We start from the raw sequence: 16,446 nt of genomic DNA on the forward strand, positions 1-16,446 counted from the left end.
CTTCTTTTAACTTAACATATTCATGTCCTTCATGAAGGTACATCACTTTACGACATACTTACGGCCCATACATAGCCTTTTGAATTGAAAACAATCTTTTTTATAAATATAACCAAGTAATTTAAGTGCCTAAACCCAACCGTGCCTCCACCCAATGTAATGTATGTATATCCTACGAATTAACACCCCCACGAATGACGTTACATCCTTCACGTACAGTTATGAAATTAAGGTTAAGTTATGGAGGTTAGGCTTAGGCAAGTGCTGTGGTTGGGTTTAGGAAAAGCCTCATGTTGAGGACGCACTTTTAAATGTCCCAAAAACGCAACAAGATTGCTCAGGACTGTTTCCTTGTTTACTTCCATCACATGAGCTCATCCTTTCACAGTTTGTGGGATATGTTCGACTTTGATTGCATTACTTTTCGTAGGAAAACACATGAACAGTTTGTGAGAACAGCCTGCGCCACCACATAATTTGAACACAATACATGCCGCCACCACACAATGCTGTCTTCAGAAGTCGTGGTTATTTTATGTATTTCTGTGTGATCACATTGCCAGCAGTTACAGAACAACATTAGCCTTCATTTGGTGTCAAGTTTGTGTCCATGTGATGAATGTAAGTCCAATTTTCCCTCTCTTTTTAACTCTGTTTTTCGTCTCCACCAACTCCTGAAGGAAAATCTGGCTCTGGCTGCAAAAGTCTCGACTGTGTTCACTAACAGATTGCTAACTTTGCCTTGTCTGCTATTTGGTGCTGGGCAAGTGGCATGAATTCAGGTCATCGGAGCTGAAAAGCAGCTAAAAATAACACTGATGAGAGTGAAGTAAAACAGTGAAGTTTTGGGGCAGTAGACCAGAACAACTAGCTGTCGTTTTTTGCAGGTTCGTCACCACAAGCAGCCCCTTTCACATAAGCAGCCATGGTCCATTTTTAATATAAAAAACTATTGATTATGTTTGCTATACATCCAAGACATATTAAAAACTTAGCTAACTTGAATTTGAATCATCAGTGAGCTGGGGCTAAGTAGCCTATTCAAGATGATTTGTGCTAGAGAGTCAGCCATTGTATACTGTTCACCCAACAAGTGGCGCAGTACCTGATAATGTGACAGCAAAAGAAGTTGCAAACATACCATACTTAGAAAATATTGTGGCTCCACATTCTAACACACTTCAATTGCTGATTACATATGAATCGAGATTCAGTGACTGCATTGCGCATCTGTCACTTCAAATGTTTTCAGAAACACATTTTAGTGTATGTAGAGCATATTGTGGTGTTTAGCCTGTGGGTGGTATGTCATTATGGCTTGAGTTTTTACAACATGGTAGCCAGGTCACAAACTTTCTGCAGATATCTAGTTTTCTCTCGGACCACTGGAATTACAATATGCTTAAAGTTGATTATGGGATTTTGCCCAGTGACACTAAAATCAAACTACCTGAGCTCTAATTGGCTGTCCTTTGTCATCTGTCATGGTCTGAATCATCAAATAACATCAGCAAACACGAGTGCTCTAAAGCTCTCCACATTCATACCAAGGTCCAACCATTCCTGTGTTAGACTTACATTGTATCCACCGATTAGCGGTCTGTCCTTGGGCCTGGTGAATAGTGTGATGGCTCCCAACACAGGCATCAAAAGGAAGAGAAAGTTGAGCCAGAAGGCTGGACGGATCTCTGACCCGTATTTACCTGACACAACGACAAAAAAGAGACACATTTTCCTCACTCATACAAAGACACAAACATCTCTGAGTCTGTAATTAAGCTTCTGCACTAAACCTCCACAGGGCACTTCAGGCGAAGGAATACAGTGCAATGTGTCTACAACAGTGAACAACACGTTGCCTGTAGACGAGTTTGATCTCATGACGCTCATGTATGCAGTTTGAAATGCCAACAACAGATGCTTTAAGTCTGTTTGCTGCTTTGTTCTGTGGGTTGTGACGGCGGGCGAGGCGCGGAGCGTGTGTGTATTCTGTTGGCAGGCTGAACTGTGACACTGATGGTACACGGCAGTGCAGATGTTCACTTGATTAACACTTGTCATCGCGGGACTGGTAGAGGGGGAATAGGAGATGAAGCTCACCTGCCACTATACCAGTGATGAACACACTCATGTTGGCACACAAAGAGCCAGCCCAGAACAGGCCCAGGGTACGGTACGCTTTCCTGGGAGAGAAATCAAAAACAAAGGTGATTATACTGTTGTAGAGATAGCAGGTAGGTACACAGTTTGAAAAGCTAAGTCAGTGGAGGTAACAGATGGCTCTATAATGCTGAAACTTCTTAAAGTTGAGTTTAGTTCGGTCATTTCCCAACTTACACAACATAAATACTCATGTCAAAGTAATAGTAAATAAACAACAATATGTTACTACTTCTAAAGCAGAAGTTCATGCTGACTAAAAAGGTGTAGGACAGGGGTGGCTAAACTTTGGCCTGTGGCCCAACTGCGGCCCTCTGCCCATTTTTAACAATAAGCCAGAATATGGCTTTAGTATATTTGTATTGAATTGCACTTTGTACACGTTGCACAGCCTGGTTTAAATCCAGTGTCACTGTCATCTTGAACATCTACTACCAGCAAGCCCTGCTAATGCACTTCCTAATTTGAACACTAGGTGTCGCTATGTCACCTACAGTGATTGATTACGAGTTGATAAAAACATTAACCTCAGTAAACATGGCAGGGGACCTGAAAAGACCAAGGATAGGGAAATACTTTTTGTAAGATGTGGGCGTAATAACAAACTACCGTAATGGCAAATGTAAAACAGTAGTGTTGCATAGTAATTTTGATAGAAAATGATTTTCTATGTCAAATGGTCTGATTTTCGTGCTGTGTAAGTTGTTGAAAACTATGCATTTACCATAGTTTGGCCCATAACACCTTATATTTTTCTGAATATAGACTACATTCAAAAAAAGTTTGTCCACCGCTGGTGTCGGCTTACGCCTGAGATTATTACACCTACCCTTTAAACATTATTTTGTACAGTTTCCTTTAGATCTATACACTGAAAATGGAAGAAAGAAACAAGACAAAATATATGCATATACCCAAAAGTCCCCCCAAAAAATTTCATATACACACTGCTATTCACACTGCTGTTCACTACCACTAACTGAAGTTTAACATGTTCTTGGTGGGTGTTGGCTTCCGCCAGGGTTGTCCCTTGTCACCATTCCTGTTTGTGACATTCATGGACACGAAGGTGAAGGGGGCCGGTTTGAGATCCTCAGAATTGCGTCTCTGCTTTCTGCAGATGATGTGGTTCTGTTTGTCTCATCACACCGTGACCTCCAGCATGCACTGGGGCACTTTGCAGCCGAGTGTGAAGCGGTCGGGATGAGAGTCAGCACCTCCAAATCTGAGGCCATGTTTCTCTGCCAGAAAACTGTGGATTGCCCCCTTTGGGTTGGGAGAGAGTTACTGCCTCAAGTGAGGGAGTTCAAGTATCTCAGTTTTGTTCAAAAGTGACGGTAGAATGGAGCGTGAGATGGATTGGCAGTTTGTTGCAGCGTCTGCAGTAATACGGGCACTGAGCCGAAAGACGAAGCTTTCTATGTACTGGTCCATCTACGTTCCAGCCCTCACCTACTGTATGGTCATGAGCTCTGGGTAGTGACCGAAAGAATGAGATCGCCGATTCAAGCCGCCAAAATGAGTTTCCTCTGTGGGGTGGCTGGGCTCAGCCTTAGACAAAGAGTAAGGAGCTCGGACACCTGGAGGGAGCTCGGAGTAGAGCTGCTGCTCCTTCACGTCGAAAGGGGTCAGTTAAGGTAGTTCGGCATCTAATCAGGATGCCTCCTGGGTGCCTCCTGTTAGAGGTGTTCCGGGCACGTCCCACTGGTAGCATGCCCTGAGGTAGATCCAGAGCACGCTGGAGGGATTACATATCCCATCTGGCCTGGGAATGCCTTGGGGTCCCCCAGGAGGAGCTGGAAAGCGTTGCTGGGGTGAGGGGAGTCTGGGGTGCTTGGCTTGGCCTGCTGTCCCCATGACCCGATGATGGATGGATGGATGGATGGATGGATGGATGGTTGGATGAATGGATGGATGGATGGATGGTTGGATGAATAGATGGATGGATGGATGGATGGATGGATGGATGGATGGATGGATGGACTATTGTTCATACTTCAGTTTTATATTAGTTTATTGTCTTATTTTTAAATTCTTTTACTGCATTTTCATTTCCTTTTCCACAAATTATCCACAATAATACAAATATCACATGTTTTGTGCACTACAAAGCCCTGCACAACTTCTCCCAGTGGTAAAAATCTGGCATTGTTTGAAAGATTATTTCATTTCCATGAGCACCTGCCCCAAGGCAGCAGTCGCTCTGAACTCTTGAACTCACTAACTGCACTTTATGACTAACTCACTCTGGAGAACCCCGTTTTCTCAAAGTACTGTTTTATTCAGGCTGTTGAGTGAATTTAATGCAATAAACCCATGAATCTCTATCTCCGTTTCTTTTTTAAAAACTCAAATATATAGAAATGACAGATTTTAAGCCTATCATGCAGCTGTAGCAAATTTAATCTTGGTGCTGATATGTACTGTATCACTGCGACATCCATAGAGCTTCTACAGCCTCTTAAGTAGTTGTCGGGTACTATAGATCTCTGCAGTCTTTTGAGGCAGGCGCTTTGTGATGGAGAGCAAGATAAATGAGATTGATGTGAACTGACTTGACATCACCCACCTGTCTGTTATCCTGCTGATCATCACCAGGTACATGATAAAGTGAGCTATTCCATCCCAGTAACACATCATGATGGCATAGGCTGTTCCCAGATAAGGCTCTCCCTACAACACAGACGTTAGTTAGTGTGCTAGTGACAGAGAGTGGGTTGAAATGAAATTGTAGTTTTAAAGGGACAGTTCACCCCAAAATCAAAAAAATATATTTTTTCTCTTACCTGTAGATCTATTTATTAAACTAGAGTGTTTTGGTGTGAGTTATCAAGTGTGGGAGATATCGGCCATAGAGGTGTCTGCCTTCTTTTGAAAATAATTGAATTATATGGCACTCCAACCTGGTGTCACTCTGAAGTCGTCAAAATCAAGCACTTGGCAGTGAACGAAAAAAGCATGATATATGGCTGGTCGCCGTTATAGTATTTGATGCCACCTGGTGGCCACATGCGGGAAATGTGGCAGGACAAGAAGAAAAGTTAAGGCGGCAGTGGTTAGTGTTGGATGGGTGCAACAACCGATAACTTTCACCCGGGAGAGCGGTGTTCCTGTCTTGTAAGATTAGAAAGCCAAACCCTTTTCTTTTTTTCCTAGACCCAACCAAGTGTGTTTGATGTTGGAAAAAGAAATGGCAGTTTGCGACATAGTGCATTTATCTTGATTGTATGTAAAAGTTCAATTTTCTGTGAAAAGGGAAGTGTATTTTGAAAGAAGACAAAGAATGTAACAGGCAGAACTTGTCTTGGTGTCCCAGAATGTCAACAACCAACACACCCAGGGTACCTCTTGTATCTGGACGAGGAAAGTCCATGACCAAAGGTCATTATGTGATGAGGTCTGAGTGAGAATGTGTTGGCCAACCATCCTCAAAAGGAAGCGTGCATCTACTGGTAGCTCATCTAGCACCACTGGGCTAGCTAACATTACAACTCAGCCGAGGTGGACAGCATTAATGTTGACATCACTCACTGCCACAAGCACAAGGCTCTCGTCCATGAGTAGATGCACACTTCCTTCTGCGCGGTGATACAGTTGGCAGGTGTTGCTCGGTAGAAAGAAGTTCCTACATGAAACTGCTCACAACAAGGTCTGAGGATTATCTTGAATAACTGGGTCATGATTTCTGGAGTGAGACATTGCTGTTGACTTTTTCATATATCTTTTGGCTTTTTGAGCACCACAACCTGAGTGCCATCTAGTTATAGTCAAGAGAAGATGAACATCTTTACAGCTGATATCTCTAGTAAAGGGCAACTCACACCAAAACAATTCAGGCTGATAAATGGCGCAATAAGTAAGAGGAAGAAAACTGATTGATTTGGGGTGAACTGTCTCTTTAAGTCCAAGTGATGCTGTCTTTGTGCACTAGGTAAGGATTATCATCAGCATTTTAGATGTGAGCAAGAAACTTACAGTCTTTTGGTAGAATTCCATGAAGCCGGAGATAATGCCGTCATATTCCAAGGCACTCACCAGGTCAATGACACAAGTAAAGGAAAATTCAGCAAAAACTGCAAAGATGAGAAACAGTACAGGGAAATGAAAATAATCTGCCTGATACTGGACATGAAAAAACGACTCATTTTAAAAGCTTTTTTGTCAGTCGTGTGTTTGTAAGGTAAGGTGGGTGGTGGTTATTGCAGCTGTGTAATATCAGCTTAAGACTCAAAGGAAAAACTTGCAGGACTCACAAAACCTTGACATGTTATGCAGGTTTTTTCAGCTTTGAACAACCACCGCTCAAAAGCAATTCTGATTTTGAAAGTTTTATGTAATAACTCAGTCTGCTTTGTCAACCTTATACACACACACATACAGTGTGTTCTGCCTAACTCCCAGGCTTTATCCAGCTTTTTAATTCACTATTTTTGAGTTCAAAATTTCCCCTCAACTAGCTAGTCAGTGATTTATGGGATAGCGTGGGGAGAAAATTAAGTCTTGAGCAGTGAGGTAGGTTGGAGGCTGGAGGCATATTTATATTGAGTCCACAGTGAACAACCTTCTTCTGTCCTCAGGTTAAGAGCTCAGCAGAGCTGAAAGGCCGTGTCCACAAGATAGAATCGAAAGTGTGGAGCTGCACAAACACATGAGTGGCATGTGGGTCTTACTAATACTCCAAACTAAAAACCCCTGACCACGTTGATTCAATGCTGTTATAGACCCTTTTATCAACGGCTCTACTCCCTGTGGACTTGATACAAAACATTTTGAGAGCTGATTTTTTTTACTTTATACCCACACTCCAGCACTGAAATAACAGAAACAGTGAGTCCTTCCATATCATTTGCATACAGTATGTATTATTTCATAACAAGTGTGGAAACAACAGCAACTCCCTTTCCATATTCACATATTCACAGACTTACTTTTTTCCTTTCTTTCTTTTTTATAGCCAACACAAAAAAAAAACTTTTTCTGAGAGGCAATTGATTGATACGATATAAGCGGGAATATTTCAGAGAATGTTTACAGGAGTCTTGTTGAAAGTGATTTACATTTACAGTAATATGTGTACGTGGTATGGCGCCTGGGGACTAAGAGCAAAAATAAACCATCCTGCATTACAAACATGGCCAGGGAAATTATTGGGGAAAAGCAGAACAACTGGGATGTATATATATATATATATATATAAAATGCAAGTAAGACACGAAGCCTGACAGATTGTGGTGTCTTTCATACCAAATGCAGTACCTATACTAAATTTGTAAACATCATTGACACTGGAACCATGTCCATTATTGTCTATTGTCTGTACTGTACATGTTGTGTTATTTATTGCATGTATTGTGATTTTACTATGATGTATTTTGACCAACTTGAAGCCACTTATTTTTATTCATTCATTCATTTTCTGTAACTGCTTATCCTGTTGGGGTCACAGGGGGCTGGAGCCTATCCCAGCTGACACTGGGCGAGAGGCGGGGTACATCGTGGACAAGTCAGCAGACTATCACAGGGCTGACACATAGAGACAGACAACCATTCACACTCACATTCACACCTACGGACAATTTAGAGTCACCATTTAACCTGCATGTCTCTGTACTGTGGGAGGAAGCTGGAGTACCTGGAGGAAACCTACGCTGACACGGGGAGAACATGCAAACTCCACACAACTCAAACCAGGAGCCCTCTTGCTGTGTGGTGACGAAACCACTGCTGCATTATCTTACTGACGAAAACTCTGTCTGTGTGTCTGTTCCACGTTTTTCTCCTCGCTGACTTGGTCAATCCATGTGTAATTTGGCACAGTGGTAGAGGGTCATGGGAGGATGCAAATGAAGCAATATTACATCAATTGGCCAAAGGGGGGTGCTATAGCAACTGATTGAAATTGCAAACGTTGAATGGGCATATCTCATGCCCCGTATGTCGTAGAGACATGAAACTTTGCACAGAGATGCCTCTCCTCATGAGGAACAACTTTGCCTCAAGAACCCATAACTTCCGGTTAAACAGATTTTCCGCCTTAAAATCGAAAACTTAAAATCGATCTCTTCCTAGGAAGTTTGACTGATCTGCATGAAACTCGGTGAACATAATCTAGGGACCAATATCTAAAGTTCCCTCTTGGCAAAAGTTGGAAAACTTACTAAACCTGAGCTTCTATAAGGCAATGAATATTGAGGAGGGCGTGGCTCATCACATAAAGGTGTATAACATCTCAAGGGTTTCACCCATCACCACGCAACTTTGTAGGCATATGACCACACATAATCTGAGGGGACCCCTCCATTATTGACCCCATCAAACAAAATGGGGGCGCTAGAGAGCTAATCTCTTATCTAGGCCTAACCGCCATATGGATTTTTACTAAACTTGGTAGATATGTAGAACAGGACGCCTCAAGGTGACTGGAGAAATTTAACTATATAACTATAACAACAGAAAAATGCTTAAAAATGGCTAAAATGTGACCGATCACTGTGGCTCCCCCTGTGGCTCAATGCTGTTGTTCTTTTCTAATTTTTGGTATGAATAAGTCATGGTATGGTATGCTGTACTCAATGGGTATGGACTAGTTATTATTATTATAGGGCAGATTAGAGCCATGCAGTGTTTTCTGAGGGGTTCATAGGATTGCAACATGGGCTGGGTACCAGGAGCAGTGCAAAGAAAATATGAAATGATCCGATTGTGAAACCATCAAATCAAAATGGCAGAGAGCAGAATAAATAAGAAGGTGTTTATGTGAAGTAAATCACATGGTTCTCCATGGGCAAAAGAGCTTTACCAAATCTTTAAGGAGCTGAATGTGCTGTATATTTCCAGCAATAATTAATGTTGTATTGTTCACTCTATTAAAAATAAACCGAATTTTGAAGACAAAAAGTTTGAAAACATTGTCACAGCGCCAAAATTAAGGACATGTGCATATAACACTGAAGTTCAGCCCTGAACCATATGTAACATCTCATTTATTTAGTAGACAAAGATCTTTTGTTGCACAGCTAAGAGCTGGTATTCTTCCTCTGGTCATTGAGGCTGGATGATTCAACATATTCAAGAGGAAAAAAGAATGTGCAAAGGTGTGTTGTTTGATTTAGGTTAAGTGGAGAGCCAGTCACATTTCCTTTTATACTGTACAAACTATGATGACTTAAGAAAATTAATGTTCCATGAAATGGTTTGACTTTATTCTGGGGCTCAGGTGGAAAAACTCAGAATGGTTGTTTAATGTTGATGTGTTTAAATTTGCCAGTTTTATCACAAAAGCCTGGAAAAGAAGGCAAGATTGATTATTTAATTAGAACTTATTTTGATTTTTCAGTGCCACACAGTAAATGTCTCTGTGAGTGATCCTCAAACAGTGTTGTTTTCAGTGATGATCTGATTATGTAGGATGATTCTGTTGCTTTTAAGGTTGTCTGAAAACATGAGTGCTGGACTCGTGCTGGTTGTTTAACTGTTTGCATTACACAATAATAAAAAAAATTCACTCATTCACTTATTCATATTATTACAGATGACTGGATTCCTAAAAATGAGCCTTCTAGCCCTTTGAGAAGGGGGTTATTGTGGGTGCCGGGGGGGGGGGGGCAGGTTTGTGCATTACCAAGGCCATTGGTGGACTTTTCAAAGGCAGCAATCTCATGGCTGAACAATGCATTACACACAACAGCTTACCAAAACATTGGCTACAGCATGTTGCAGACTTTCAGCAGATGATCGGGTGTTTCGGACCATAACAAGTCACCATCAGTGTGTGGTGCAGCATGAAATTTAACGTCACAATGTAATTGTGGAGTGTAACAACCAGCTTGGGCACACACACACACAGGGGTACCTCTGCCGTCCATGACAAACTGTAAAAGGATGTTATAGTGGATAACATGCCCATTGGACTGTTAATGACTGGAAAAATGTTGCCTGGACTGGTATCAACTGCACAGTTCACAATGGCAGACTCAGCATGTGGGGTAAACAATATAAGGCAATGGAGCCTTCATCCATGGCTACAACTGTACAAACCAGTCAGGGAGGTATGACTGTTTGGGGACATTCAATATGCATACATTGACTCCACTGATAACTTTGGATGGACAGTATATCGTATGTATTAGTGTGTTCAAATTAACAGAAACAGAGCATCTAGCAACATGGGCACATTATGAGATAACTGGCCCCTGGGCACAGATATGCAAAGGCCCCCACCACCTCTCCTACACAGGAGGAAGACAAACAGATTCTGTGGTGGTTTTGCATCTCTTTGTATTTGATATGAACCTTTTTGTGGTACTGTGTCTTTTTGTAATCGTTTGGGTCTCTTCGAGGTAATTTTGTGTCTCTTAAAGGGTATTTTGTGTCTTTTTCAGACGTTTTCTGTCACCTTGTAGTCATTTTGTGTGTCCTTGTTGTTGTTGTTTTGTGTCTCTGTGTAGTTGTTTTGTATCTCTTTGTAGTCATGTTGTGTGTCTTTGTAGACATTTTGTGTCTGTTTGTAGTTGTTTTGTGTCTCCTTGTAGTTGTTTTGTATCTCTTTGTAGTCATGTTGTGTGTCTTTGTAGTCATTTTTGTCTCCTTGTGGTTGTTTTTTATCTCTTTGTAGTTATTTTGTGTCTCTTTGTAGTCATTTTGTGTCTCTATTTGGTTGTTTTGCGTCTCTTTGTAGTTGTTTTGTATCTCTTCATGGTCATGTTGTGTGTCATTGTAGTCATGTCGTGTGTGCTTGTGGTTGTTTTGTGTCTCTTTGTAGTTGTTTTGCGTCTCTTTGTATTCATTTTGTGTCTGTGGTTGTTTTGTATCTCTTTGTAGTCATGTTGTTTTTCTTTGTAGTCATTTTGTGTCGCCTTGTGGTTGTTTTGTGTCCCTTAGTCATGTTATGTCTCTTTGTAGTCATTTTGTGTCCTCTTGTGTTTATTTTGTGTCTTTCTGTAGTTATTTTGTGTGTCTCTTTGTAGTCATGTTGTGTCTTTTTGTAGTTATTTTGTGTGTCTTTGCAGTTGTTTGCATCTCTTCGTGGCCTTTTTTGTCTCTTTATAGTCATTCAGAGTCTCTTCCTGGTCAGTAGTATGTGTTAATTTTGCAGGTGAAGGCTGACACTTTGGGCCCCTGTGCCCACTCAGTAATCCATCTATGCATCTAAAAAGAGAGTCCACACATAAATGTTGGACAAAGCACACGCCTGCATCAGTGATTTACAGTTGGAATCAGTTCATAAAGAGCAGCTGTAAAAGCCATTGCAATGATTTGCTGCCTGGACTTAACAGAATGTCATTTATAAAGGGAATCACTGTGTTGTGACCATGGTTGTGACACGGGCATCTCTCTGCAGATACCACGGCTTAAACCGCTGTATCACATCCTTCCTATCTGTCCTTCACACACTCTTTGCACACAGATGCCCACACACACACACACACACACACACACACACACACTTTGTCTCTCGTGTGTACCAGTGTCTCTGTAATCCTCAGGACAACCAGGTTTATCATTGACATCTAACAAGTGAGATAGCATGGGGATTATGGCTCTCTATCATTGAGAAGAGCCTGCCACGGCTTTGTCCCCATTGTTGTGGGTTCTCCTGCACAACACTCGCATCGCCCTGGGCACAGAGTACCGATACATCACCTTGTTTCTGTCCCGCTAGCGTAGCCCCTGGCATCAGCTGCAGGGATGTGTTTGCGGGGGAACACCTTGGCTGGAAACGGAGAACTTATTTAACTGATAGCTATACACATAACGAGGGACAATATGACACAAATTACCGTAGAAGAGCTTAATTAATGGCTGCACAAGCTGCTACTGTCACACTATCAAACTGAACATGGCGTTGAGAGTCAGTCAGCGGTGAATGTTTTATACAGGAGCAGTGACTGTGGAGCTTTCTCCTGTATGATCATTGTCCAATAGTTACGTTTTGCTTCAAGGTCAAACTCAAAAGAATACAGTAACAGTTAGTGTGTGGAAGTGCCATGAAGGTCCTCAGCTTGCAGGGGGCAGTCATGCCTCAGAAAAGTCTGGCTAAGTCCTGAGCCTGATCAGTCTAAGCTGCTTTCGCCATATCAGGTGAAATCACATTGAATACAGCACAATTCATGTTACATACAATTCAACCTTTGTAAAACTCTGTTCTTTAGAAATACACTATATTGCATGTGAGTTGGGAAATGTACATAGTCGTATTATTTACCAAAGAATAAGAGGTCTTTAGGTGGGTTCCCACGGGTGATGAGGAAGTAGAACAGAAACACAACCACCAGCACAGCAACGCCAATCTCCAATATCACATAAGGCCTGTGAAAGAAGAGAAATTCAATTGTTATCCAAGAAAAATAACAACACATTGTCCACAACCTAACTGCTGACACTCTCTGCACTTTTAGACACCAATCTCCCTCTGATTTTCTGCTTCATTCTCTTTACTAATTAGTTTCTCCCGTGGAAGTTGTGCCAGTCTTCTCCGCAGTGCTAAATTAGTAAATGATGATGAATGGGAAGTCAGAGAGAATAATAATCACGCACCGCCCAGAGTTAGCAAGCACAGGGAGAAATAATGCACAAGTGTGAGGGGAAATCTTTGTGATAGATGCACTGCGCCCAGAGGGAGCAAAGGCAGGCACTGCTGGTGTGCCTGGAGATTCCTGGCGAGATGGCAGTGTCACATTGGATTTACCTTCCTGATCTCCTTTTAGCACAAAGGGTAGACTAATTTTAATCCAAGCTTTTAAAATATATATTGAGTTTGATGAATCACTTGGTCCTGACATTTGACAAAAAAAATTCAGAGTCGGTGTTGCTGGTATTTCCAGGAGCTTTGCACTAAATTCTGGGGCCTATGCATAAGCTGTCTCTGCTTAGGGCCATGAGATTAGTTAAATTAAAATGGGTCTGTCTATGCAGTAGACAGACACAAATACTTTTGAAATTGGTGCTTCAAGATCAGACAAAACAAAGAAAATGGGTTATGGCATTCCAGTATAATGGAGGTATAGTATAGTGGCCTTCCTGTTTTTTACAAAGCTTAGTCTCTAACCAGATTTATTCAGCCAATTTCAATTTAGTTATGGCACTAATTATGTAGAACTACGAAATGCAAAGCAAACCAAACGCTTCATTCCAGACTTTCTGAGGAACTCCCTGCCATGTGGGCCCCGCGTCACCAGTCCCACTTTTCCAAAGGTCTTGCAGGGTAATGTCTTTCTTTTATTGTATTATATGCAGTGGATTGCTTGTAGTGTTATAGACCCAAGGCAGTAATTATAATATATATTTAGGGAGACCTCCTGACGCCCCCCACACCTCAAATAGATTGATTTAAAAAATGCTGTTCTACAACAGGCAGCCAAAATAATCATTAGCATTAGCAATATTAACCTAACAAACAGTCATCATACAGTCATACAGTATCCTCATACAGCAGGTCGTATTACAAAAACACACATGCAATGGTTCATATGTAACATGATGTAAAGTTATGTACTAAGTTATGTAGGTGAGGTTTAGGCAAGTAAAGTTTGTAGGTTAGGCTTTGGCAAGTAGATTAGGTTTACGCCAGTACAGTTACGTAGGTTAAGTTTAGGCAAGTACAGTTACGTGGTCAAGTTTAGGCAAGTTAAGTTATGTGGTTACGTTACAGCAAAAACAGTTACGTAAGTTAGGTTTAGGTAAGTACAGTAATGTAGGTTAGGTTTGGGCATGTAAAGTTAGGATAGGTTAAGTTTAGATAAGTACAGTTATGTAGGTTAAGTTTAGGCAAGTACAGTTAGGATAGGTTAGGTTTAGGTAAGTACAGTTAAATAGGGTACGTTTAGGCAAGTACAGTTACGTAGGTTAGGTTTAGGCAAGTAAAGTTAGGATAGGTTAGGTTAGGTTTAGGTAAGTACAGTTATGTAGGTTAGGATTAGGCAAGTAAAGTTCGGATAGGTTAGGTTTATAGCCTGGTTCCAGACCATAGACCCCGCCCACTCAACTGAGTAGGCTTGCATCTCTGGTCTGGCATACTTCAGTGAATTTGCAATTTATCTCGTCCAAACGATGGATGGACCAATGAATGCCGGGGGTCTAGCGATTAGCCAGTCAGCGCCACGCTGATGTCAAGCTGTACGCAGGTGGGTAACTGGTGAGGATAGCAACAATGGCGACCGCTACAGATCCTACAGACCAAATTAACCATGCTATCGAGGTATTTCGCCACTACTCGCATTAATGGAGGACCAAATTAAGGAAGCTGCTAAACTGGATTTAACGGCGATGCAGCTGGGCGTGCACGACGACGGAGACATTTTAAACGGGCAATGCTCGCTTGTTTTCGGCACCCCTGAGGCATGGATACTAATTATGTCAGATTCTGGGTGAGTCGGTTAGGGAAAAAAATCAAATTCCCTCCCCCTTGTAAATCACCTTCAATGGAAGCCATGTCAGACTGAAGGTTCTGGGAGCTTCAGTCTGACACTCAGGCTATTAGGTTTGGTAAGTACAGTTATGTAGGTTAGGTTTAGGCAAGTAAAGTTCGGATAGGTTAGGTTTGGTAAGTACAGTTATGTAGGTTACGTTTAGGCATGTACAGTTACAGTAAATAGGTTATGTTACAGCAAGCACAGTTACGTGGTCAAGTTTAGGAAAGTTACGTTATGTGGTTGCGTTGCAGCAAGTACAGTTACCTAGGTTAGGTTTAGGTAAGCAAAGTTTGGATAGGTTAGGTTTAGGTACTGTAAGTACAGTTATGTAGGTTAAGTTTAGGCAAGTACAGTTAAATAGGTTAAGTTTAGGCTAGTACGGTTACGTGGTCAAGATTAGGCAAGTTATGTGGTTACATTACAGCAAGCACAGTTACGTGGTTACGTTTAGGCAAGTTAAGTTATGTGGTTATGTTACAGCAAGTACAGTTACGTAGGTTAGGTTTGAGAGTACAGTTATGTGGTTAAGTTTAGGCAAGTACAGTTGTTTGGTTACATTTAGGCAAGTACAGTTATTTAGGTTAGGATTTAGGGGAAAAAAACAATGTGACTACAACCTTAAAATAACTCAAAGTTCACTTGGTTTCACACACGCAAATTACTGGGTCATGATTATGGGGCTTAGCCTGATTATTAGGCTACTACCAGCTCTAAAATGACTGCAGTTCTGCATGCAAACAATATAACCAAGTCAAAGATTAGCTGCAGATTTGCTCCTCCCAAATGTTAAATCCATGTCTATGACCTTGAATAGAGCATATTTTTAGCACTTTTAATTACCTTGCTAATCTGATCCAATTTCTTTCAACAACCAAGTTACAGAATTTTATTCCATATTGTACACTTCTAGTATACATTACAACAGCTTTCATTTGTGAAACTCAAGACCTACAATATTCCACCTCCCATACTGCTGTGGTGATATACCTACCAGTGGCTTAAAAACACAGCTGTACAAAGATTTAATCAATCATAGGCAGAGGTGTGGGAAGCAGCAAGTTAAGGCCATGTTAGTTCAACACTGCCCTCCATGTTTACTGGTCAAAGGTAGCGCTGCCTCACACTGGAAAAGATTAATGTGCTCAGGGTATCTCCTGGTAAACAACATTACATCCTCGGAAAACTCACAATGTGTGCTCACAGAAGGAAAACAAATGCTGTGAGAGCAAAGGGAAGCTCCCTCGCTACCTCTCCAATTCAACAGTACAGGAAGATTTATGCACACAATACTGTTTGTTTGCAGAGTGGAAGAGCACGAGGCATATTGTATGTCAAGAGCAATTTATCAAACTCTTCTGTGCAGTCTGTATTGATTGTCAATGTCCGCAAACTCCAAAAGATATTCACACAGGAGATGTGTAAAAGTCTGTCGGAAATGAGAAATATCTCGCGGTAAAAAGTGTGTGAGGGGGGAGTGGAACATGCTTCGGTGATGCAGCACACAATCATCAACTATAGACAATACTATAAAGACACTACCCCAATAAACATATAATCACTGAATAAGAAAATTGTCCCTTACAGCTTACAAAAGTAATTATCTCCAACATCACATCAGATTATCTCCACAAATTCTGTTCACATGTCCTTGTTTTTGTTCCCTGTTCGTTCTCTTGCCCCTTCACGAAATGTCAGGTTTAATTATTTAAAGAGTTTACACAACTAAAGACGCAATTGGCAAGTACACTCTGAAAATCGTGGAATTAGTGGTGCTCAACGTGATGGAGGATTTATGAAGTGGTCACAGTCAGAGACAGAAATATACCTTGAGCCTACAGTGTGCTCTAGTGGTGATAAAGTATACTGTCTGTCATCC

General features: G+C 41.4%; 1 protein-coding gene across 1 annotated transcript in view; it reads right to left on the minus strand.

Moving 5' to 3' along the window:
• tm6sf2b (transmembrane 6 superfamily member 2b) overlaps positions 1–16,446 on the minus strand; it is a 29,151-nt gene that overhangs the window by 9,505 nt on the left and 3,200 nt on the right. Inside the window, exons 3-7 of the mRNA XM_049587947.1 lie at positions 12,365–12,468; positions 6,136–6,233; positions 4,730–4,833; positions 2,101–2,183; positions 1,579–1,703 (exon numbers count right to left, since the gene is read on the minus strand). Of these exons, the coding sequence (XP_049443904.1) occupies positions 1,579–1,703; positions 2,101–2,183; positions 4,730–4,833; positions 6,136–6,233; positions 12,365–12,468 (514 nt within the window). The remainder of the gene's footprint in view (positions 1–1,578; positions 1,704–2,100; positions 2,184–4,729; positions 4,834–6,135; positions 6,234–12,364; positions 12,469–16,446) is intronic.

Source organism: Epinephelus fuscoguttatus, linkage group LG10 (assembly GCF_011397635.1).
Source record: "Epinephelus fuscoguttatus linkage group LG10, E.fuscoguttatus.final_Chr_v1".
Classification (NCBI taxonomy): Eukaryota; Metazoa; Chordata; class Actinopteri; order Perciformes; family Serranidae; genus Epinephelus; species Epinephelus fuscoguttatus.